General features: G+C 49.9%; 2 protein-coding genes and 1 pseudogene across 2 annotated transcripts; 1 reads left to right on the top strand and 2 right to left on the bottom strand.

Annotated features, from left to right (window-relative positions):
• Positions 1 to 9,891: 9,891 nt before the first annotated feature.
• Positions 9,892 to 12,469, bottom strand: LOC137476170 (olfactory receptor 8U3-like; annotated as a pseudogene).
• A 4,153-nt stretch (positions 12,470 to 16,622) lies between these two features.
• LOC137476169 (olfactory receptor 8U9-like) lies at positions 16,623 to 18,634 on the top strand. Its single transcript, XM_068194280.1, has one exon. It carries the CDS (start codon positions 17,120 to 17,122, stop codon positions 18,095 to 18,097), a length of 978 nt encoding a protein of 325 aa, XP_068050381.1. The 5' UTR covers positions 16,623 to 17,119; the 3' UTR covers positions 18,098 to 18,634.
• A 2,563-nt stretch (positions 18,635 to 21,197) lies between these two features.
• On the bottom strand, positions 21,198 to 23,468 carry LOC137476167 (olfactory receptor 5AR1-like). Its single transcript, XM_068194278.1, is given in 2 exon segments — positions 21,198 to 22,217; positions 22,219 to 23,468. Coding segments are annotated over 2 exon segments (1,080 nt in total). The 5' UTR covers positions 22,797 to 23,468; the 3' UTR covers positions 21,198 to 21,715.
• Positions 23,469 to 25,108: the final 1,640 nt, after the last annotated feature.

Raw genomic sequence — 25,108 nt, forward strand, 5'->3', positions numbered from 1 at the left:
GGGGGTCCTGGGGGTGGGGAGGGGTGGGTTAGGGGGGGGAGGGCCCCCTCCGGAGGAGGGGGTCCCGGGGGGGGTCGGGGTGGGCCCCCTCCGGAGGAGGGGGTCCGGGGCAGGGGGGTGGGGCGGAGGGGGGCATTCCCCCCTCCAGTCCCCGCCCCCCTTCCCCGGATCCCCTCCTCCGGACGGGGCTCACCCGGGCCCCTCCCGGGATCCCCTCCTCCGGACCGGGGCCCGGGGGAGGGAGGGGGGCGGGTGGGGTGGGGGGGCAGGCCGGGAGGGGCCGTTTGTTTGTCCGCTGATCGCTGTGTGTGCTCACGCTGCAGAGTGACGTGACCCCCTCCGCTTCCCCCCCACCCCACCCGCCCCCTCCCTCCCCCAGGCCCCGGTCCGGAGGAGGGGGTCCCGGGAGGGCCCGGGTGAGCCCCGTCCGGAGGAGGGGATCCGGGGAAGGGGGGCGGGGACTGGAGGGGGGAATGCCCCCCTCCGCCCCACCCCCCTGCCCCGGACCCCCTCCTCCGGAGGGGGCCCACCCCGAACCCCCCCGGGACCCCCTCCTCCGGAGGGGGCCCTCCCCCCCTAACCCACCCCTCCACCCCCAGGACCCCCTCCTGAGGAGGGGGCCCTCCCTAAACCCCCCAGCCCGGGACCCCCTCTTCCAGAGGGGGCCCATCCCACCCCAGGACCCCCTCCTGAGGACGGGGCCCTCCCTCAACCCTCCCCCAGGACTCCCTTCCTGAGAAGGGGCCCTCCCTGACCCCCAGCCCCACGCCGCCGGGGAGCCCCCACTGCGCTGTGGGCAAAGCCGGAGCCCCGGCGGTGCCGGGCGGTCCTTGAGAACCGCACTGGGGGAGCCGCCGAGCGGGCCCGGGCCCGTGTGGGGCCCAGCGAGGGCGGGGGCGCCGGGCTCCGGCCCTCTGGGCTTTATTCTCCGGCTCCCCGAGCCCCGCGGCTGCGGGGGAAAGAGGGAGAAGGGGACAGAGGAGGGATCAGGGAGGGATGAGGGGGGGACGGAGAGGGGTTGGGGGAGGTTGGGGAGAAGGAGGGGGAAAGGGAAAGGCCGGCTGGGGAGAGGGATGATGGACAGAGGAGGGGTAGAGGGGGAAGAGAGGGGAGTCGGGCTGGGGAGAGGGTGGGGAGAGGGCCGAAAGGAGGAGGGGACGTGCAGGGGAACAGGGAGAGAGGGCAGGGGAGGCTGGGGAGAGGGGAGAGGGCGGGAGGGGGCTGGGAGGGAGGGGGAATGGGGGGAGAGAGAAAGAAGCTGGAGGGGTAGAAAAGAGGGGATAGGGGGGGAAGGAGGAGGAGGATAAGGGTAGGAGAAAGAGGGGAAAGGAAGAGGGGTAGAGGAGGCCGCTCCGAGCCACGCCGGGAGAGCCCGGCCCTGCAGCAGCCTGCCCGCGCTCTGAGGGAGCAAATGGCGCCCACGGCGATTTCCGGGCATTAAATCACCTCGGCCCCGCCCCGCGCAGCCGCGCTGGGGCCCCGCGCACCTGAGCCGGGTCCGGCCCCGCCCCGGGACCGCCCCAGAGCCCGGGACCGCCCCAGAGCCCCGGGACCGCCCCAGAGCCCGGGACCGACCCAGAGCCCCGGACCGCCCCTGAGCCCGGGACCGCCCCAGAGCCCGGGACCGCCCCAGAGCCCCGGGACCGCCCCAGAGCTCCGGCCCCGCCCGGCCCCGGGGCCCCGCCCTGCCCGGGATGGCGGCGGGACCATCGCTCCCGGCCCCGCCCCTCTCACCTGGGCCGGGCCGGGGCTGCGAGCGGCACCGGGACCGGGGCCTCGGCTCCGGGTCCCGCCGCTGTCTCTGGGGGTCCCGGGCGGTGCCGCCTCTCCCCGCCGGGTGGGCTGCGAGGCCCGGCCCTGCAGCACTGAGTTGGGCTTGGGGCCGGCACCGGGACCGGCACCGGGACCGGCAGGAGCCGCTCCGGGCCGGGCGCTGGGGCCGAGCCCGGCGCTGCCGCTCCTGCTCCGCCCGCGGCCGGCGCGGGGCCGGGACCCGCCGGGGCTCCGGGCACGGCCCCGCCGCGGCCGCGGGCAGCCGGGGCTGGGCCGGGCCCGGGCAGCCCCCGGGATCCCGAGCTCGGCCCGACGCGCCGGGCCGGGCTCCGCTCGGAGCCCTGAACCCCTCCCGGCTGCCCGCGCCGAGCCCCAGACGCGGCCCTGGGGCTCCGCCGCCAGCCCCGCCCGCGGCGCTCGGTCGCTGCTTCGGAGCTCTCGCTGCGGCCGGGGGAGCCCGGCTTTGGGCTGTGCCTAAGGCTCGGCTCGGAGCTCAGAGACACGGACTCGCCCTGGCCGAAAGAGCCCGCCTGCAGCACCAAAACACGGCCTCAGGGCTTTCAGTCAAGCCCCGCAAAACGCTGCACTTCGGCTTCTCTCGGGGAGCCCAAACACTCAGCACTTGGTCTCCTCCTCAAGCCCTGCAAACACAGCATTTAGTCCCTGTTCCTGAGCCCCAGCTCTGGCCGTAGGAGCCTGCTCTCAGGACTCCAAGATGCTCCATTTAGTCTCTGCTTTTAAGCTCGGAGCCTGATTTAGCACCCCCAAAACGCAGCACTGGCTGTCTCTTTGTGAGCCCCAAAACTGCCCCAGTCCGCTGCGTTCAGAGCCCCCACAAGTGCCCCGGGCCATGGGCAGACCCAGCTGGGCACCAGCAGCAGCTCCCTCGCCCCCCGTGGGATGGGAAACACATCAGAGACAAAAATCCAGCTCAGAACACTTTAATAATGGAAACCAGTCAAATACAATCATTTAATATTAATGACAACACATAATAACAGTGAGAGCAACAAGAGCACTGAGAACAACAATGAACAGGAAGGGCAGAGAAAAACCCCTCCACACCCCCCTTTAACATTATAAATCCAGAACATAATCTAGAGCACCACAAACTCCCCGTGTGGGGGATTTCCATAGTCCTGTTAATTTCTCTGTGGCCCATCCTGGGGATCTGTGGACTAAGGAAGGCATTGGCTGCTCCTCTGGGCAAGAAGGGAAAGGCTCCTGTGCTATTCCCAAAAACAGAACACCTGGAATTAGTGCCCTGGGAGCCCAGTCTGGTCCTTCCAGTCACTGGGGGTCACCCAGAGGGTCTTTACCTTTATAAAGTGAAAATGACATCCTGGTCCAGTGCATTCCAGCAGGACTGGACACTCCTGGCCACAGTGACCACTCCATGGAAGCTGGACCGGTGGCAATCCAGGAGGATTTTAAGTTGGATTCCTGCAGATTTCATTGTGCAGAAGCTCCAATTCTTTTTGGCACCTCTTGTTTAAATGTTTCCCTGCTGGAAGAGGTCAATTAGTCTTTTTCATGGCCAGATTGCCAGAGGCATGGAAAACCAACCAGCATTCCCTGCACATCTCCATCACTTCCACGTTCACCTGCAAGGAGTGGCCAAAGGACAGGAGCCAGCCCAGGACAGGCTCAGAGATGAGGCTTCCAGCCCAAACCATTCCATGATGATTCCACAGTCTCTCCCTGCATTAATTTTGCATTGTTTCCTCTCAAATTTAGATGAGTTATTAAAGGAATCCCTTAAAAATTATTCCAGGAATGAAATAGGGAGCATCAAACATTCAACAATCATTCCCATGTCCATCAAATCATTATTAATTGGGAGCCTATTCCCTTATCTCTGTCCTTGTTTAGCTTTCCTGGAAATCCTTAGGATCCCACAGTTTCTCAGAGACATCAGCTGGAATTACTGGAAGGTTTGCTCTGTCAGAAATCCAGGGGGGTTTAGAACACTTGTTCCTCTGCATCTTTATCCCTTGCCCAGGTTTCCCCCAGAATGGTGTTGTAGGAAATGTTTGGAATTACTAGAAATGCATCAGGTTCTAGTTGAGAAGCCCTCTGCTTCTCAACTGTTCCAAAATTCTTGGAATTACCCTCAATGTGCCCTAGAACACTGCTGTGAAAACACCAATCAGAGGATCATCCTGAAAAGAGAAAACCGCCTCCAGCAGCAGCAGGAATGATCCCATTTCTGTTCTTACCTGGTCTCCAGCTGCTCCTGCCAGAGCTCCCAACAGCCACTGCCATTCCTAAACAGGAGCTATGGAAGACGCTCCTGCTGTCCATGAGGGTGAGGAGGCAGTTTGGGATGTTCTTTGCTGTGCAATCAGACAAGAGCGTGTCAATGATCTTGTGGTCCCTTCCAAGCCAAAGCAGCCCGTGATTCCATGGTATGATCAGCACCTCTCCCAGTTCCATTCCAGAAACATCCTCCCACTAACCCCCTCCTCTTTTTGCTCCACATCAGGGATGTGCTGCGAGTGCCACAGGCATGGGATGCCTCAGCATTCCCTGGGGATGCCATTCGAGGCTGAACTCGTGGCCTCAGAGCTCTGCACTGACTGCTCAGCCCCAGCTCCAGTTGGGAATGTCTCAAAGAGCAGTGTGGGGTGTTTGCTCCCTCTCCCACCCAGCCATTGGGACAGCTCACACAGAATGTCACTGACTTACCGGGACTGGAATTCCTGTCTTGAAAGGCAGGGGGTGGAATATCCTCTCCTGGGAATATCCAGGATACCAGGAGGGTCCCTGGAAGCCACAGGTCAGGGGCAGAGTCAGATGAACAAACCTGAACTGCTTTTCAGGAGATGGATCCCCAGCCTGTGTTTGCAACAACTCCAAAGCTGTTCCTTCCACTTGGCACAGCCAGGGAAAACATCCCCATCATGGATTTCTGACAGGAAAAACCTCACAGCTCCAGGATACTTGGGTCCTCCCAAAACCAGGTCAGCACTCCAACAGGCTCTAAGGAATAAACAACAGGAAAGACCATCTCAGCCTGCACACCACAAGCTGGGCACCACATTCCTCACTGGAACTGGGCTGTTCCCACATCTCTGTGACAGTTGGTTGGGAGCATCCCCATTTCCTCACTCCTCCATTCAGAAAGAGACATCAGAGCCCTTAAACAACCAGTGTGCAATCCCAACAACCCAGGGAAAACCTCCTCACTCAGGGAAGAAATGTAATGCCCAGTTTTGGAAAAAAAACAAATAGCAGGACTGGAAACATTTCCAGGCATGGAGCCTCTCAGCTCTGGAAATGCAGCTCCCAGGCTTCTTCCCATGGAAGCCCCAAACTTACCCCTGACTGGGCTCAGGGAGAAAACCCCACCCATTTCACCAGCCTGGTACAGAACAAATCCCATGCACATCCCAGGAAGGTGTCCCTGACCATGGCAGGGCAAGGAAACAGGATGATCTATAAGGTTCCTTCCAACCCAGACCATTCCAGGAGTTTAAGGCTACTTAAACTTGATTTGAGCCACTTCTCAGCTCACGACTCCTTCCCAAGCCTCATCCTCTGGGCTGCCTTTCCCAGATGTTGCTGGGAAGGGAAGCAGTGGCTGCTCTCCCCAAACACACCCCTGCTGGTTGCTGTGCCCTGCCCCAAAACACCGGGTGACACGAGGGGCTGATCCACTGTCTTGGCTGTTTTCCACAATCCAGCACTTCAGGGACTCCAGAGTCTGTCGGAACCCAGAATGTCCCTTGGACACTCTTGGATGTTCCGGGCCCAGGTCAGAAGCATTTGAGACCATGGAATGCAGCCACAGACCCCTGTGGCTTTGAATCTGACCCATGGAACAATTTACCAACCTTGCAGGAAGAACAAGAAATCACAAAAGTTTAGATATTATAGTAGAAGTAGTCACAAAGTGAAAGGAAGAATCTTTGAGTGCTGTACAGGGGGGGTTTTAGGCCTTGTACAGAGGGGTCTGAGTTTTGTACATGGGGGTCAGAGGTTCTAAGATGGAAGGATTTGGGTGTGCCCTGTCCTCTTTCCTTCTTCTTCCTAACCTCCATGTTCTTGGTGATGTTGGCACTCACAGGTTGGTTTAGAGTAGAAAGTCACTGTTCAATGTAGGTGATGGGCATTGGGGAAAAACCATAAACATTTAACACGTAATGTATGATATAAAAGAGGGCACCAGCCCCCTGGGAGTCAGTGTCTGCCCTTGCCTGACTGCTGAACGGACCGCAGCAGCTCAGGGAGAAATCTTTTAGATAACACACAATAAACTACCTTGAGACCGGACGACAGAAGACTACTGAGTCTTTCTTTGAAGGCACGGGTTGGAGGAGAGACTTTTCCATCTTTCGGGGTCACCCCAATCTGGGGGTGAGCCCTGTCAAGAGTCCTGACAGGATCAATCAGTTCCAGGCACTGGCTCAAAGCAGCTGCTGTGCTGGAAGGGGCAATTTCAGAGGCTCCTCTCCCCTCAGCTGGGAATTCAGTACTGCAAAGGGCCTGGCAGTGATTGAGGATTTATCTGTTCCTATGGATTAATCCCCAACATTCACTGCAAAGTGCTGCTGGAGCATGTCTCCACAGAAAAAAGCTGTGCCCAGTCCAGAGGGTCCTCAGTGGGGTCCCTGCCCAGTTCCCCAGGATGGATGGAAAGCTGCTGCTGACAGGCTGGATCTTGGGAGAATTTCAGTAATTTGCTGAAAGCTTCTAAAACAGGGAATTGTTTCCAAGTCTAAGGCAGCTCAAATCCAATAGCTCACCAGGATTCGTAATAAAGTGCTGCCCAAATATTGGGGAAGATGAAATAGGAAAACCTTATAAATATGATTGCCTGGCAAAAGATTTGGAAAATACAGACATTGAGATGAGAAGTAGATTTGAAATAACAAACCTTGACTACTGAATAACTAGAAAACAGTAATATAGCCAGGCTGAAAGCAATCCCCCGTTCTGATTAAACAATGCCCTTTACCTGCAGATAGGTCCAAGGGTCAAATGGAATGCTCTGTCTCACCCCCAATGTATGGTTCATCCCACACCTGTGACCCTCCCCTGAAGTATCAGGTATCTGTGACCCCATTGGCCCAAGTCCTGCTCCAGCCCACCTTGAAGCCCCCTGATAAGGTGTGCCCGAGGGACCGGACACTCTCTTGCACCTTCCCCTGGGACCCTCACCTGGAACCCTTGCTCCCTCTCTCTCCTTCTTCCCCTCTCCCTGGGCCTGCCACGAGTTGCACCTGGCAACTCCAAGCAGGGCCTTTCCCCCCTTTTAATAAACCACATCTTCTAAGACCTGACTTCAGAGATCTCTCATCCATCCAAACCGTCCTGGAGACCCGCGATCTCGCTACACCCAAATATGTCCGTGTGCCAGAATCTCCTTTTAATCTGATTTTGGGGAACAGCTGCCTGGGATTTTAGTTAAAATTTACATCAGCTTGTGACAAATCAGACAGAAAAAAATACCCAAAATCTCAAGGTTGATTAAGCATGAAGAAAAAAAACACATAGGAGCTCAATTCCTGCACAGCCCAGACCTGACACTTTGGCTCAGATGGGAAACAGATGGGAAGTGCAGAGCCAAGTTCAATCCTACCTTTAAGGAATTCCCAAGGAGCTGATGACCCTCCAATGAAACCCAGGCTCTCCTGCCTGTGCCATTGATCCAGGTGAGCACAGGTGCTCCAGCTGGGAGTGACAGTTTTTGGATGGCAATATCTCCTGAACTTGTGCCTTCCCCAGCTTTGGTGGCCGCTGTCTCCATCCTCCCACACCTCCTCATCTTCCTCCTCGGCAGGGTTGGCTTCCTCATCCTGCAGAGCCAGCACAGGGACAGTCACCAGCCTGCTCATCCCCAGCCTGGGCAGCAGGGACGGGCTGGTGGCACCCTCTGGATGTCACCCCTCTGCCTGGCGCCATCCCTGCTCCGCGGACCGCTCCCGTTCCTGGCTTGGCAGCTCCTTCCAACGGGATGTTCCACCACAAACGTTTGCTCTGCTGCGTTTTGGGACAGCAGAGACTCCCCCGAGGCAGTGGGCAAAGCTCCTGTTCCCACATCCTCTGCCTCCCACAGCCCTGCTGGGGCTGGACAGAGCAAAGGAAACTCCTCAGTTCCTGCTGGAAATTTCCTCCTGTGCCCATAAACCCCGAGAAATCGTGGCTGCTCCATGCCTGGAAGTGTCCAAGGCCAGGCTGGATGGGGCTTGGAGCAGCTTGGAATAGTAGAAGGTGTCCCTAGACTGAAGTCAGCAGTTCCTGGTTTTTCCTGTGGCTGTGCTCATATTGCTGTGGCTTGAACATTTTGAACACTGTTCCTGCCCAAATATCAAAACTAAGCCTTTTCAGACACATTCTATTTATTGTCCTTTCCCATTGTTATTTCTGTGACATTCATTATTGTTGCAGCAAGAGAAGTAAACAGGTGTGGAAATTTGAGAAACAAAGGACAAAGAATTGCTTTTGTGGCATATTTTTCTTGAGAAATCAATTCTATTTTTGAAACATGACTTCCGTTTCAATGCGATCAAGAGATAAATCCTCTTGGAAGGAGATAAGAGATAAATCCTCCACTTTGGAGGGCCCACTGGTCTGACCCAGCTGGGCAGGTACAGAAGAGACCTCGGGATCTCCCGGAGTCTGAGGAATGAGGGCGGTGCAAGGACAGCACGGGATCCGAGCCCACCACGGCTCATCCTGGGAGGCTCCATAGGAGCCAATCCCTCCCCAGGGCATCCTCCTTCAGGGCAACAGGAGTGCCTCCAGATCCTGACATCGCTGCACAGCTAAGGAAAACTCAGAACTCTCCAAGGCTGTCATCCCAAACCGCGTTCCCTCTTGAAAACCAGACAACAACGAAAACACCTGGGGAGCACAGGGAAGGAAAGCTGCTGGAGCAGCTCTGATTTCACACATGGATTTTACAAACCATTTTATCCCGTCTGGGACTTTCCCCACCTTCACTGCGGATTGCCTCACTTTTACTCAGAACACTCATTCTCTGCCCCGCACATTAACTCAGATTTTACCCCAAAATGTTCATTCTGCCCGTACAGAATCCGCCACGGAGCGACGCCCCAGGCCCCGCACAGCCGAGGCGGCTCCGGTGCCCGCAAGCTCCCGGGCCATCTCCACCGGTCTCTCGGGGCTGTCCCCGTTCCCCGCTCGGGGCTGTTCCCGTTCCCCGCTCACCTCCGAGCCCGGCGCCGCCGCCCCGGTGCCCCCGGCCCGGCCCCGCTGCTCCCCGGGCTCCGCCATGGCCGCTCCCGGCTCCGCGCCTGCGCTCCACCCGCAGCGGCCGCGGTTCCTGCCGGGAGCGGCCCCGGCCGAGGGCCCCGCGGCCTCGCACGGCCAGTCCCCGTCGTTGTCCCGGCCCGGCTCCATGTCCCGGTCCCGGCCCGGCTCCATGTCCCGGTCCCGGTGGCGGCGGAGCCGCGGGAAGCGCTGGGAGCGCTCGGTGCTGCAGTACCGGCTGTGCCCACAAGGCGGCAGCACTGCGGGTGTAGCGGCCATCGCGCATGCGCAGCGGTTTGCGGCGTGCCCGTAAATCCCGGTTTCGGTGAATCCCAGATCCGGGTTTCGGGTGCTCCGGCGCGGGCACGGAGAAAGAGCTGCGCGTACACAGAGCTCCTTCTAGGTCCTTCATACTGATAATCTTGTCTTACCTCTTCAAGCCCCTTATTGTTTCGTTTATGTACACAAACGTTTTATTTGTATTTTCAAACCCTACAATCCATATTCAGAATTCCTTACGGTCTGAAATCCTGACTATAACACAGCAGCTACGGGGGATTATTTTAAAATCAATTTATAGATAAATTAAGATTATTTCTCAATATATAGTACATGAGAATCTTTGCAGTTTTAAGTATTTTACACACAAACCCCTCAAGAATTTTCTGGCATTTTTTGGGCTATAGCCTCCCTTGGGTTCTGGGAGGAACTCTCCTGACTCCCCTCATCCCTCACTCACCTGGCTCCCCCTCCACAGACGTTGGGGTGTCCCAAATGACACCATCACCCCCTGGACTCCCCCATCTCCCTTTTTCCTCTCCCCCAGAGAAAGCACTGAACCAGTCCAGGTGCCCTGGCCAGCAGCTCGGTGCTTCCATAACAGCCCTTCCACACGGACATTCCCCCAGAAAAGGGGGAAAAATCAGGGGAGGTCAGGGCAGCTCCCCGAAGGGTTGGAATCTCCACAGCTGCTGTCCTGCAGCACAGGGAGTGTCCCTGAGGGTGGTGCCTCATCTCCCACTCTGGCTCTGCTCTGCCACGTTCCCCCTCGGCTCCTGCGCTCCAGACAATGCCAGGAGAGGTCTCTTCCCTTCCCTGCGGTGCTGCTGCGGGGACACCATGGCACCAGTGGTTTGGAAGATGAGTCCAGACTACGACCCTGGAATACTGAGGGTCTGATATCCAACCTCTCTTCCTGAGGGTCCAAAATCTGACACCGCAGTGGGGTTGTCCTCTCCTTTCAGCTGACCAGGAGCCACAGATGGACCAGGCAGTGAGGATCCGACTTTTTGCTTTCCCCACGGCATTCCTCAAGTCTGCGTTCCTGGGGTTGTAGAGGAACGGGCTCAGCATGGAGACAGTGCCGGAATACCCCAGGGAGATGAACTTGCCCTGCTCCAGGGAGCGGCTGGAGACGGGCGCAGGGACGTTAGGGTGGAGCTGCCATGGGACAGAGCGACGGAGGCCAGGTGGCAGGCGCAGGTGGACGAGGCCTCCTGCCGCCCAGCCGCCAAGCGGATTGGCAGGACAGCGGCCAGGACGGACAGGTAGGACACCAGGATGAACCTGGACGAGCCGTGGTGCTCAGCAGGTTGAACCCCACCACGGCGGTCACCATGACCTCGCTGGTGCGGGTGCTGGAGCAGGACAGGGGCAACAGCGGGGGCCCGTCACAAAAAAATTGCTCGATGGCCTGGGAGTGGCAGAACGGGGCTTGGAATACGGAAACCGCGTGGAGAGTGGAGCTGAGCACTCCAGCCAACATCCCAATGCAAATCCTCTGGGACATGAGCACGGAGTAGAGCAGGGGCCTGCAGGAGGCCACATAGCGGTGGTAGGCCATGGTGGCCAGCACGTGGCACTAGGTGGTGGCCCAGGTGGCGAAGGAGAAGAGCTGAGTGATGCATCTCACAAAGAAAATCACCTTCTTCTCCACCAAAACATCCCTCAGGCTCCGGGGGATGATGGTGGAGGAGCAGCAGATGTCCAGCAGGAACAAGTGGCTCAGGAAGAAGTACATGGGGGAGTGGAGGCGCAGATCAATCCGGATCAAAATGATGACTCCCAGATTTCCTAGGAGAGTGACCACATAGAGGGCAAGGAACAAGACAAAAACCATCACCTGCAGATCTGCTCCAGAGGTGAAGCCCAGGAGAATAAATTCAGATGCAAAGCTCTCATTTTCTCCAGCCATACTGAACATTTTATATATGCAGTTCAGCTGCTTTCTGTCTTTAGATTGAAGTGTTTAATGCACAGAAATCCATTGATAATGATAGGAATGTTAATTTTTGTCAAGCAGTTACAAAACCTTCAGTCAATAAAAGGTAAATTCTTCTTGAAAGAGAAAAAAACAGAAGTTCCTGGCACCAGTATCCCTGTTCAGCCAAAGTATTTAGAAGCAGGGGTATATTTAACCTATTAAGAAGGGAAATACCATACCTAAATAAATAAATGAATAAGTTGCAAGGCTTCCTCCTAGTTCTCTCAATCCACTTACACATGGAATGCCATGATTTTCCTGATAATTCTTGGGAAAATTTAATTACTTCTCATATTTTGACCAGCCTGAGCACTTGAGGAATAAATACCCATTCCCTGTGTCCCAGGAAGAGATTTTCTAGGTGAAAGCATTGGAAAATGGGACTTCCCTTAGTGTATTTTTTCCTGGTGTAGGAATAAGACCTGAGACTTGTCTTACCTCACTTTGCTTTAGATGTGATAGTGGATTTGGAGGTAAAAGATAAATTAATGTTCCATCTTGCTGTTCACCAGGGAGAGATCAGCAGCTCCTAAAACCCCTCTCTACAACAGATAGAATAAATAAACATGGATTTTTCTCCTGGATAACCATGGCTTGATGGAATTACACCAGAGAGTAAACCAAGAGTAGGCACTGCTGGCTCCTGACAAATGGACCCAAACCTGGAAATCCTCATTATTGCATGAGCCGTGGTTGAAGGACTGAGTTCACTCCCAGAACCCGACGTCTCCTTTCAGGTGTTCCATGGTCTCCTGGAGTTATTAAGGAGGATTTAGAGCTGCTTTTCATTACCCTCATGAAGATGACAGAGGTGTTAAAAATAAAGAAAACCAAACATTTTTGAAGCTGAATTTCCCCCCAGAGGCAGAATCCACCCGCTGCCATCAGAGAATTGACCTCGATTTCTTGCTTAACTAAAATCCAGCCTCACTTTTTCTTACTTAACCAAACAAATTTACTTTGTGTGATGGATCAGACACTTGGAATGGAAATAAATTCAGTTAAAACCCATGGGTTATATTTTATTCCTGCTGAGAAGCAGGTGGTTGGTGTGGAATAACTAATGGAGTGTTCATCCTTGTCCTCCTGTGGTGAGGATCTCCATTGTGGCACCCAAATTCCATAAAATCTGTGGGCAAAGCAGTAGAAGAGCTTCCAAGGAGCTGCCCTAGCATTCACCTAGATCACCCCATCCAACCCGGCCTTAAACACTTCCAGGCAACCACATATTCTCTGGGAAATCCATTTCAGGACCTCACCACCCTCTCAGGGAAGAATTTATTCCCAATATTCCATCTAACTCCACCTGAAGGATTCAGATAACCTGAAGCATCAGCTGAAAATTGTCCTAAGACAAAAATGAAGTGCAGCTTAAAGCATTGTTTTCAAATGTGAGAACTTCAAGACCCAATATTTTCAACTGGCTCAGCAGCTGATACTTGGAAAATAAAATATCCAGGTGGGATCAGGCACACGATGCCATTGTTTTATTTATTGTGTACTTCTGAGTTTCCTGAGCAAGAACAAGGCACTTTACTACCCAAGGCTTAGAGGAAAAAAGGAGATTGTATGTAAAATAAAAAGGAGATCATGTTCCCAGGAATGTCCAATATGGTGGTGACATACAGGAAATACTGATGGATATTTTTTAACATTTTTCCCCTTCCAGTTCTCCATTTCATACCTTAAAATGATTTTTGTGGCTCTTTAACATCCCTTGGGATTGACAGTGGAGCACTGTGGTGCACCAAAGGAGCAAAAATAAGTTGTTCATGTAGAAACAGGAATTAAATTCGTTTGGAAGTAGATGAAATGCAACTTTTTACAAGGAAAAGGTTTTTTTGACAACAAAAACCAGGTTGATTTGTCATCCTTGCCAGCACCAAGTTTTCATCCAGAATGTGGAGAAATGAAGGAGCTGCAGTTTTGGTCAGGAGTTATTTCTTGCCTAAAAATTTGACTTTTTAAATAATTATCACCCTTCATATTTTAATTTCAGGTTTTCAGGTTTTTTCTTGCTTTGCTTTGTTATTTTTCAGTCCCTTCTCCCCACTGCCAGAGGGCAAATCTCTGGATACAAACTCCACTGATAATATTCCTGGCTTTGTTTTTGGCAAACCGCCAGAGGCATAAAGTGGAAACTAATTAGAGCTTTGTTTGAAGGCTTTGAAAGGCAGAAATTGGGGGTGGAAAAAGGACAAGGCAAAGGTGAGGGGTTCAATTGAATCTGGAATTATACCCAGTTTTCAAATATGAAGCTATTTATTAATTCATTCATTGACTTGGCTTATGGGCGATATCTCATTATCTCCAAACTGCACTAAAACTGCAAATTAATCCGTTAGAATACTGTCCTTCCATCTTTCCTAGAAAGGGTTTTTCATGGGAGCTGCCTCCCTGATCCAGCCCAGAAATCACAGAAGTCTGGAATGTGTCATGTCTTAAACCCACATAACCTTTATACAGGGGATCCTGACACCTTTCACACAATCCTGGAATGGTTTGGGATGGGAGGGACCTGAAGGATCATCCAGTTCCACCCCACTGCCATGGCCAGGGCCACCTTCCACTAGCCCAGGGTGCTCCAAGCCCCATATCCATAAATATATATGGATATAAATGGATAACCTGCCATCCTAGGGCCAGAGATCTCCTAGATGTCTGTCCTTTCTGATCCAAAATCATAAATATATATTAAAATCAAAAATCAAATGTACATTATCCCATATATTTACACATAAAATGCAAAGAATTATTGGGTTAAATGTGTGCACCAACACCCACGTTACTGGAATTTCTTCTCCCTCACAAACCTCCATGTATCCCACTTCATTTCCAGCTAAAACCAAGGTATGGATGAGAGCCCTGGCATGAGGGAGGGAAAATAAGAGCCAGACAGAATTCCCTGTCCCTGATAACACAACAAATCAGAATAAAAGGATTAAAGATAAAAAATCCAATTCTTACCTCACCAGAGGAGCATCGGGATCAGAAGGCTCATTGAGGAACCCTCTCCATCAGCAAAACATCCTTTAATAGAAATATTATTTAATTTTTGTAGTGAACATAACTTTACTTCAGTGTCAGTGGGTGGGTTTGCTCCAGCTATCCATTGCAAACTGCTTAGGCTGTCCTGGGTGGATCCCTGGAGCAGCCAGCTGGGATTACAGGGTGTGAGGGCTGATCCAAGCCTCCAGGTAAGGAATGAGCCCAAAAGGCTTCCAAGCTACTCCTGGGCTAGTACTGGGACATTGTACCTGTCAGAACATGATCCAGAGTCCATTAAACCTTCTTATTCTGCTCCAGGTATTCCCAGGAGTATCTCAGCTGCCCACAAAGTACAGTTTGGATCCACAGATGGGATTTGGATTTATCAGTTATCAACAACACATCCCATGATATCTTAGGTGGAATTAGAGGGATCAAGAGACTCCAGGCAGGCTGGAAGAGGATGTGCCATGTCCAAAGGAGACCCACACAGGGTCACAGAATCCTGGAATGTTTTGGGTTGGAAAGGGCCCTAAAGATCATCCAGCTCGTGCTGATGTTTTGGTTGGGTGTAGCTCTGCAAACAACATTTTGTTGGAATTTGGTGAGTTTCCATACCAAAATTTCACCACTGACTCCCATTAGTTCCTGCTTTGTTCCCAATCCCCCAGGCACAACTTCAAACACCCCCTCTTTTCTCAAAGTAAGAAATAAAACCAGGAAATCTAGCTATTTCCATGAGAAATAATACTTAGAAAAGAACAACCAAGAAGACAAAACAGCTTGTAAAAGATGTAAAATAATTATCAGGTAATTAAGTATAAATCTTTGAAGTGTTTATCACTAAATCCTTCCTCTGTGCCTTTCCAAGAAAAATTGTAATTTTTGCTTTAACGAGCATTTCTGCTCCATTTCTTTGGCATTGACACAAATCAGACCTATTTTATCTTTTTCCAGGACTGTGTTGCTCCAAATCACCGCTGACTTCCCCAAAAACCGTATTTTCCCACCTTACAGCTTGCTTCATAAATCAGAACCAGATTTATTCAAAGCCTCCTGATGTCCTCTGAGCCAAGACTCCAAACCACCAGGAGAGCTGGTGACAATGAGGCAGGTCCAAGGTTGACCTAAATTCTATATATTTTTTTTAATCAGGTATTTATTTTAATTTTGAATCCAATCTATCAAATTGTTATATTATATATCATTCACAGTGTATAAAGTTCACATAGATAAATTAATGTTTTATACCTTTATGAGCTCCAGCAGCCTGAAACATCCAACAACCAACTCAGTCCCTGGCCAGGGCTGGATCTGTGATCAAGACAAGGTGCAAATTAGAGGAATCCAGAGACGTGCACATGTTGTTAAACTGGCAATCAGCATTCTCCAGAGGGGAACAAGCTCCTTGGGCTGAGCTTAAATAGAGTTTGAGGGTCAAGGTGTGGATGGAGCCCCCAGATGGGGTGATTAATGTGAATTAGTTCACTCTGGGACAATTAATCACTGTCTGAAAGCTGCCTGCTCAGTTGTGGACATCTGGGCTGCAGGTACCTCACCATGGATAATCCCATCCTTGAAGGGAGACTGAGCTGTCTGGTGTCCACAGAGGGACATCAGCAGCTCCAGAGCCAGAGGTGCTTTGTGTGACACTTGGGGACCCTCTGACCAGCCGGTCACTGCTGGTGCCATATGTCCATGTGACGTGGTGGTTCATCCACGTGATAGACTTGAGATCCCTGAAGCACAATGGACTTCAGAATTCCATTCTATCCTTTTTTTTTTTTTTTTCTCTTTTCTTTGTTTATGTGCTGTGCCGTGAGGAGCCCTGAGAGTTTTGTCCCAGGAGAGCAGAGGGAACATATTTACAGCCCTGTCACCCACAGGCTCAGAGCTGGAGTCAGGGAAGGAGCACACCCCTCTCCACATCAGCCTGGATGTTCTCTGCTGCATTTGGGACAAACCCTTGGCTCCCACCACTGCAGCGAGGGCACAGGAGGAGCTGTAAATCCAAGAGAAAGAAGTTGGATTCCTTCTTCATGTCCTCATATCCTCTTTTTTGAGGGCTGTGCTGGAAAACAGCCTTCCAAAAGTAGGATTTCTAATAATAAATGGGAGTAATGGCTTCTGCAAATAGGTTTTTGTTTTCCTTAGGCAGCTAAAGCAAAATGAATGGATTTAGGGAAGTGTTAAGGACAATTCTTATTTAGGTATAAAGAATTGTCAGCAGAATGCAGTTGTTAGTAAATCAGCTTCTGAAACTGGATGGGTTAAAATTTATTCCCATTCCAAGTAAGTTTTATCTTAATTCCCATGGTTTTTTGGATGTTTCAGCCTGCTGGAGCTCAGAAAGGTATAAAACATGAATTTATCCATGTGAATTTTTATCCAGTGTGAGTGATATGTCAACAGTTTGATGGACTGCATTAATAATTAAAAGCAAAGGAAAAATATTCATAATGTGGTGTAATCTGGGATTTCACTGGCACTGGGACTTTCTCCCACTCCAGGTTTACGTTATCTCCAATGAGATTTCTCCAAGGTGTCTTCTAAAACAAATTTCTTTCAAACCAAAAGGGAATATATATCTGATTCTTTTCTTCATTATTAATTAACATGTGCCAGAATAAACCCATAATTTTACATATCCAAGCACAGAAAAGCAAATTTGCCATTTGAGTTTCTTCAAGCTCTGTGTTCTTTTCTAGGTACCTCAACTGATAAATAAAAAAGTATACAATTTGTGTTTGGAAAATATATGGTATATACCAAAATATGGCAATTTAAATGGTGATCGATTTGAGTTAAATATGACCCAAAAGTGTTTTACAGTTTTGATGTATTTCTTCCCTTTGCCTCAGCAGGTAACACCTGGCCATGGGAGGAAACCACACACAGCCCAACTTCATCCTCCTGGGAATTACAGAGACTCCCTGGGTGCAGGCCCCTCTTTTTGGGCTCTTTCTGTTGATTTACATCGTCACTTTGGTGGGGAACATCGGGCTGATGTTCTTGGTTTGGGTGGCTCCCAGCCTCCACACCCCCATGTACTTCTTCCTCACCCACTTCTCCCTGGCCGACGTCTGCTATTCCACTGTCATCTCCCCCAAAATGCTCACAGATCTGTTATTTGGGAATAAAACCATTTCCTGGTCCGGCTGCGTGACACAATTCCACCTCTTTGCTCTCTTTGCCACGGCCGAGTGTCACCTCCTGGCCGCCATGGCCTATGACCGGCACATGGCCATCTGCCACCCCCTGAGCTATGTCCTGGTCATGTCCCCCCGGGCCTGCTGGCAGCTGGTGGCCTGGTCCTACCTCGTGGCCTCCCTCAGTGCCTTCCTCTACACCGGCTGCACGTTTGGGGGCTCCTTCTGTGGGCCTCGCCGCGTCGATCACTTCTTCTGTGACGCCAGCCCCGTGCTGAGGCTGGCGTGCTCTGACACCCGCAGCAGCGAGGTCGCCATCTTCGCCCTGGCCACCGCCAACGGGCTGGGCACCAGCACGGTCATCCTGCTCTCCTACGGCCGCATCCTCCACACCGTCCTGGGCATGCGCTCGGCGCCCAGCAGGGCCAGAGCCTTCCGCACCTGCGCCTCCCACTTAGTGTCCGTGTCTGTGTTCTACGGCTCCCTGTTCTTCATGTACCTGCAGCCGGCGTCCCGTCACGGCAGCCGGGACAAAGTGGCCTCTGTCTTCTACACTGTGGTCAGCCCCATGCTCAACCCTTTTATCTACAGCCTGAGGAACAAGGAGGTGAAGGCAGCGCTGGGGAAGTGCAGGAGGAGGATGTTAAACCTCTGCCAGCATCAGAGAGGTGCAGCTCGTGGCATCAGGGAGTCCTGGAATGGTTAGGGTTGGAACAGACCTTAAAGATCATCTGGTCCTACACTCCAAGGGCAGGGACACCTTCCACTACACCAGGCAGCTCCAAACTCCATCCAACCTGGCCTGGAACTCTTCCAGGGATGGGGCAGCCACAGCTTCTCCAGGAAGCCTGTGCCAGGGCCTCCTCACCCTCACAGGGAAAAATTTCTTCCCAGAATCCCATCTAAACCTACTCTCAGCTTAAAGCTATTCCCTGTTGTTCTGCCACTCCATGCCCTTGTGGAAGCAAACTGTTCCTCTAAAACAAGAATAAAAAAATAAAATTAAATTATATGGATTTTTCCCTGATCCTCAAAGTTTTATATAGGTTCTTCCACAGTTCCTCACAAAACACAATTACAATATGTATCCTGGAGAAATAGACCCCACAGTCACATATTCCTTGGAAGGAAACAGGAGTGGGAGCCTCAAATTTGAATTTCCTATGTGGCCACAAGGCTGTCGGAAGAAATCACTCAGAATTATTCCAAGGTATTATTCCAATTAAGCCTTTCTTTCTCTCAGTTTTATTGGCTTATAACTCATTTTGCACTAATCAATATGTATTTTTCTTGTAAGATTATTGTCCTTATCCTTAAACTCCAATAAAATTCCTCATTGTTACCTGTGAGTTATTTATTAGAGCCAAGCTGCTGGGGTGGGAGGGAGCATTTGGGAAGAATAAGAGTATTTTAAAATTAGGTTGATGAGTAAGATAAAAGGCTTTAAAAGTGCATATTTTTTTTTTAATTTAGAGGGATAAAAAGGTGATGCAAGTCAGGATCTCAAGATACACCTTGGAATATCAAGGGGAATGCAAGTGTCTAAGTGCCAAAACACATACTGAAAACCTAACAGGTGCATTTAACCCAAACTTTAAGCACTTAAGTGACTTGGTTTCCATAGATGAAAGAATCCTCAACACCTTTTTTTTTTTTTTAATGGATAGTTGGGAGCTGTTTGGGTCTGGAAAAGGCCCTAAAAAAGCCAAAACAGTTCTCCAAATTATGGCTCAATAAAGAAGGTACAAGGACGGCCACAGTACTGGGGAGAGACCAGCAATCCCTCATCTTTTCCTGGCAGGCACTTAGAATGGAAAAAACCTCCTACTTCTCATTTTTACAAATTCCAAAGAATATTTGTTGGTTTTGAGGGCAAACTGAGTGCAATCCTGCAACTTTCTTTCACAGTTCAGATGGTCTGGATAAGCTCAGCAGACACTTCCCCCTCTTCTCCTCACCCCTCATTATGGTTGTCCCTCACCTATTGACACTTTTTGTGGGGTGGGATGAGTTCGGTCTCTGCAGAGGGATAAGCCTTGGCTGCGGCAGGGAAAGGTGGAAGCAGAAAACTTTTCCCTTTGGTGTTGTGTTGTAGATGTTGTGTTCTGAGGAGTTACATGAGAATTCACTTCTGTTTGAAAAGTAAATAGACTGTGAGTAGTCTCCTTGTTCTCCAGGAAAAAACAGCAGGAGAAGAGATGTTTTAAGTCTGGGGGGAAGCAGGAAAGGTAGATTTGGACCTGGATGAAGATGTTTGAATTAATATAATTAAATGATAAAGATATACATGTCAAATATAGATATCAAAGTTGGGTGGGAAGGGACTTTGAAGTTCATCCCATTCCAGCTCCCTGCCTTGGGAGTTCCACTAGACCAAGCCCTATCCGACCTGGCCTTGGACACTTTCAGGGATGGGGCAGCCACAGCTTCTCTGGGCAACCTGTGCCAGAGCCTCAGCACACTCTCAGGGAAGGATTTCTTTGCTATATCCAGTGTAAACCCACTTTCCTTCAGTTCAAGATTTTCAGGTTTAAATGAAGAATTAAGAACACCCACCAGCAGGTCTGAGCTCCAGGGTTCCACCATACAGATGCTCACAGCTATTTCCAGCACAAGGGATGCTGCTCCCATTCCCAGAGCAAGAAGTGATCCTAGGAGACCAACCACCCTTCAAGGGACACCAGCTTAACAAGATCATCTGGGCTTTGCCAAGAAAGTTTCCTAATCATCGTCACAGAACTTCTCAGAGGGCTTTTCAACAACTTCTTTAATTCATCTTAATGAGGCATTAGAGACTAATTAGCAAAGGAAAACAAGGAAGAAACTTTCTTCCTTGTTAACAAGAAAGAGAACTTCTCCAGATGCTTTTGTTTGTCAGATTCAGGCCCTGGAGCCAAAAAGCTGGAGGGTAAATGTGTTGGCATGGGACTGTGTTAGGATACCTTAAAGCTCAACCAGTGCCACCCCCTGGCATGGGCAGGGACACCTTCCACTATCCCAGGCTGCTCCAGTTCCTGACCAGCCTGGCTTTGTATACTTCCCAGGATGGGGCAGCCACAGCTTCCCTGGACAACCTGTGCCAGGGCCTCAGCACCCTCAAAAGCAAGAATTTCTTCCCCATATCCAATCTAAATGCTGTCAGTGTAAAGCCATTGCCCCTTGTCCTGACAATCCAGGCCCTTGCCCAGAGTCCCTCTGCAGCTCTCCTGGAGCCCCTTTAGGCTCTGGAAGGGCCTCTCAGGTCTGACCTCAGATACGGGTTAGTGCTGGCCTTGGCAGAGCTGGCTTAAGAGTTGGGCTCCATGATCTTAGAGGGCTTTTCCAACCTAAATGATTCTGGGATTTTGTAACTGTTTCTACCCCACAATTGCTTCTGGTCAGGACTCCTGTGACTCCTTCTGTGCTCAGTTTCACTGTGGTTCCAAGAGTTTGTTTTTCCTTCCTCAGTTTCATGGTTTATTATAGAGGGGAAATCACAATTGCTCAAAACTAAGCAAAACCTGTTTAATAATAAAACCAAAATATGAACAAAATGCCAGGATAGGGAGCAGTGGTTGTAATTCCACCATGATCCATAGGAGATGCCAGATGAGGGCTCCCTGCTCTTTGAGCAAGCTTGGGGCTTGAGCTGGGTCACTGCCCACCCTGTGGCAGCACACAGGAAATTCTCCTCAGAATGGATAACTTTGGAAGCAGCTCCTTCAGCAGGAGACTTGCACTGGTAAGTAAAGACCATCAGTTTCAAGAAGTTCAATGGAAGCCTAAGGGTTTATGTCCTACTTCTTTATATATCTATGTAATTTTATATATAAATTTATATTTATAAACATCTTAATATATATTTCTTCATGTACATAAAGAAAGTCTGCTTATATAATGTCTTTATATATTTCTTTATATATATATAATTTTAAATATATATAAATTTGTCCTTGAAATATATAATTGGCTTTTTGGCATCACAGGGAAGTAAAAAAAGCCAGTGTAAGAAATGGAGATTCGGGGATTGGGAAACAGCTTGGGATTTGGAGAAGTGCTGCAACAGCTAATTGGGAAGAAGGGAGAACACCTTAAAAACTTCTCCTGCTGCATTTTATTTTTACATTATCTGGGATATCCTGTCTAAAAAACTAGAGAGTGTCACAATCAGGCATATGGAGGAAAGTTTCTCCTTTTTTTCCCCTAAAAGAAGGAAATGGTCCCCAGTATCTGTAATCAGAAGAGATGAAGAGTCCCTGGTCCTCAAGCTCAACAAGTGGGCAAGAAGGGCTTAAATTCCTGAAATTAAAATACCAGGCAGCAAACACACAAAAAAAAGGTAATACTATTTTTCAGCTGAGTGTTTCCTCCCCATCAGTCTCCAGAGCCCAGCCTTCACCTTCTGGTTCCTCAGGCTGTAGATGAAGGGGTTCAGCATGGGCGTCACCATGGTGTAGAACATAGAGGCCACCTTGTCTCGCTCCCGGGAGCTCCCGGAGCTGCGCTGGGAGTACATGGACACAAGGGATCCGTAGAAGAGCACCACAACAGCCAGGTGGGATGCGCAGGTGGAGGCGGCTTTGCGCTTCCCTGCAGCCGAGAACGTGCCCAGGATGGCAGCTAGGATGAAGGTGTAGGAGAGGAGGATGGCCAGGATGGTGGCAGCCAGGCTGAAGCCTGCCGTGATGAACATCCCCAGCTCGTTGGGCGCAGGGTCCGTGCAGGACAGGGCAAAGAGCAGGGGCCCCTTGCAGTAGAAATGTTTGATGACTTTGGGGCCGCAGAAGCTCAGCCTAAGGGCCAGGCCCGTGTGGAGGGTGGCATTGGTGACCCCAGCCAGGTACGAGCACACAGATCCCTCGGGACATGGAGAGGGAGTAGAGCAGGGGGCAGCAGATGGCCACGTAGTGGTCGTAGGCCATGGCAGCCAGAAGGAAGCACTCAGTGGTGGCAAAGGCCACGTAGAAATAGAACTGCATGAGGCACGCGGCGTGAGAAATGACCTTGTCCTCATCCAGGAGATCCTGGAGCAGCCTGGGAGTGATGAAGGAGGAATAGCAGAGGTCAAGGAAGGGCAGGCTGCTCAGGAATAAGTACATGGGGGTGTGGAGCTGGGCAACCCGCCAGATCAACACCAGCAGCCCCACGCTCCCCAGCAGGGTGATCACATAGATCACCAGGAACACCACGAAGAGGACAACCTGGACATTGCCCTGCTCAGAGAATAGCGAGAGGATAAAGTGAGCACTGCGGGTTCCATTGCCTTTGGCTGCCATCCTAATGCAGGTGCTGCGGGAAAGCCAAGATGAAGAGTCAGGATATTTCTGTTTTCTGCACAAACATGTTAAAAATGGCTGTGTTTTTAGCAGCAAACACAGCCTGGAGATGCAGGAACTGCAGAATTTACTGTTTGGTTCAAAATACATTTTAAGTGGTCAAAGTTCACTACTGAGTTTGTTTCTAATGGTTTTAGTCTGCTTTAGCCACTGATTGGGTTTGATAAATCACTTTGCACAGTGGAAGTTTTACACCACCTCCTGAAGAAGTTAAGGGGGTTTGTTACTCATCAGATTCAAAGCATTAACCCTAGTAATTTATCCTGACTGTAGAAATCATTATGAATTTGAAAAAATATGAAAACAACAAAAAACAACCCCAAAACTTATTGGTTTAGAAGATCCAAAGGAGACAGAGCACTGGTGAGAGATCAGGACATCCATAAAGTTTTCTTTAGTAGAGTCAGAACAAATGAAAATAAACCAGATTTCTTCCCTTCCTTCCCATGAAACTGAAATTCAGGTTCAGACAGGATATCTGTATTAAAAACCACTTTAAATATAGTGATACTTGTGTCATTCCTGTGAGAAGTATGAAGCAGAAAAGAAAAGGGTTTTAAAAGTCTGGAGACCCCAAAAATGTTGTGGTGCCATGATTAACTGGGAGGAGTAAGATGCTGATAATACAGTTCAAATAAATAGAAAAAAATATATATAATTTGGGAAATTATCCAGGTAGTGCTGCTATGCAGTGATTGATCTTCAAGGCCAGATTAGATAGCGCTTGGAACAACCTGGGCCAGTGCAAGGTGTCCCTGCCCGCGGATCATCACTGGAGGATCCATAAGGTCCCTTCCAACCCAAACCATGGATTCCATGATAAATTCCTGGGTTTCACATCAGAGACCCTGAGCCTGAATGATTATTTGTTGTGACAACAAGCTCCCACCTCAAGCCCTCTCCTTGCAACACATCAACTCCTTGCAGCCTTATTTTGGGTAAAACTCACCTTTTTCTTCACATCTCGGGCCCCTTTTTGTTTGATCAGGTTTTATCTCCCAGACCAAGATTTCCAAGGAGAAATAAACCCAGATTTCTCCTAGTATTAGTGTGGAAGACAGGAATAATTTACCTCACAAAGAGCATCCAAACTTGACCAAAAAATACTGCTGTTTATAGTCTTCATTCACAGGAACACCAAGTGGTTTGTCATTGCCCAGCCCTGGAGAAGGAATTTTCCCTTGGGAATGGATGACTTTGGAAGCAGCTCCTTAAGGAGGAGCCCTGTACTGGTAAACAAACACCATTAGTTAAAACAACTCAATTAGTTTCAGGAAGTTAAATGGCAGCTTGAGGATTTATTGACCACTCTATATATAATTAAATATATGAACATTTTAAAATATAAATAAAGTTAATATAGATGTTTAATTTATATATGCAGTTAGAGAGGTAATTACTTAATACATAGAAATATTTTCCTCATATATATAATTTTATTTTATATATTATATGTAATTACATACATTTAAACGTATCTCTTCGGATATATAAATAATTTCCTGGGATCACAGGGAATTAAAAAGAACTGGTGTAAGAAATAGAGATTCAGTGATTGAGATTCAGTGATTGAGAGACAGCCCGGGGTTTGGAGAAGTGTTGCAATTGCCAATCAGGACGAAAGGAAAACTCTGCAGGAACTTTCCTGCTGCAATTTATTTTTACATTTTCTGGTGATAATGATGAGCTGAATTTAAGACTTTTAGGTTCAGATTAACCCTTCAGTCAATTTGCCCAGAGTGTGCCTCCTAATTCTGCTGATATGAGGAATATTCATCCAAAATTTGAATTAGGAATGAAGGTTCAGATATAATGGAATACATGTTTTACAGCCAGGAAGAACCTTCGCAATTTCCTGAGTTATTTATTACTATATCCTTCTGCAAACACTTGGGAAGGACAATTTTCCCCATCCGGCAAAAAACTGTCTTAAAACCACTTAAAATTTCACCCTCTCTGATTGTTAAGATACTCACAGGTCCTTCAGCTGAAGTCCACAAGTTCCATCAGTCTGGCCAAAACCAGGAACTTTTCCGTTTCCATCCTCTAGTGTGGCTGGAATATTTAAGTTTTGCCCCATCCCCACATGACCAATTATCACAGGGTCTCTGAGGCACCTGAACACATAATGAGCCTTCTCCAGAGGCCTGGGGATCCATCCCAAGGTTTCTCCCTGGCATTTTAGGGATGGGATCCCCACAGCACATCAGAATTGATGCCTGCAGAGCCTGGGCGATGCCATTTGTGAGCACAACAATGCCAAGAGGAAACACCAAAACAAGGATTTTTGCTAAAGGCTTGAATTTGAAAGATTTTTTAATTCCATATTCTGGAATTATGGAGAATTCATGGAATTCTTTAATTCCATATTTCTCTTCTCACCCTCCCAAAGAAGCTTTACC

Source organism: Anomalospiza imberbis, chromosome 6, assembly GCF_031753505.1.
Source record: "Anomalospiza imberbis isolate Cuckoo-Finch-1a 21T00152 chromosome 6, ASM3175350v1, whole genome shotgun sequence".
In the NCBI taxonomy this organism is placed as follows: Eukaryota; Metazoa; Chordata; class Aves; order Passeriformes; family Viduidae; genus Anomalospiza; species Anomalospiza imberbis.

What these genes read in the sequence shown, in the direction of transcription:
- LOC137476169 (XM_068194280.1), top strand. Translation starts at nt 17,120, where the DNA reads ATGGGAGGAAACCACACACAGCCCAACTTCATCCTCCTGGGAATTACA.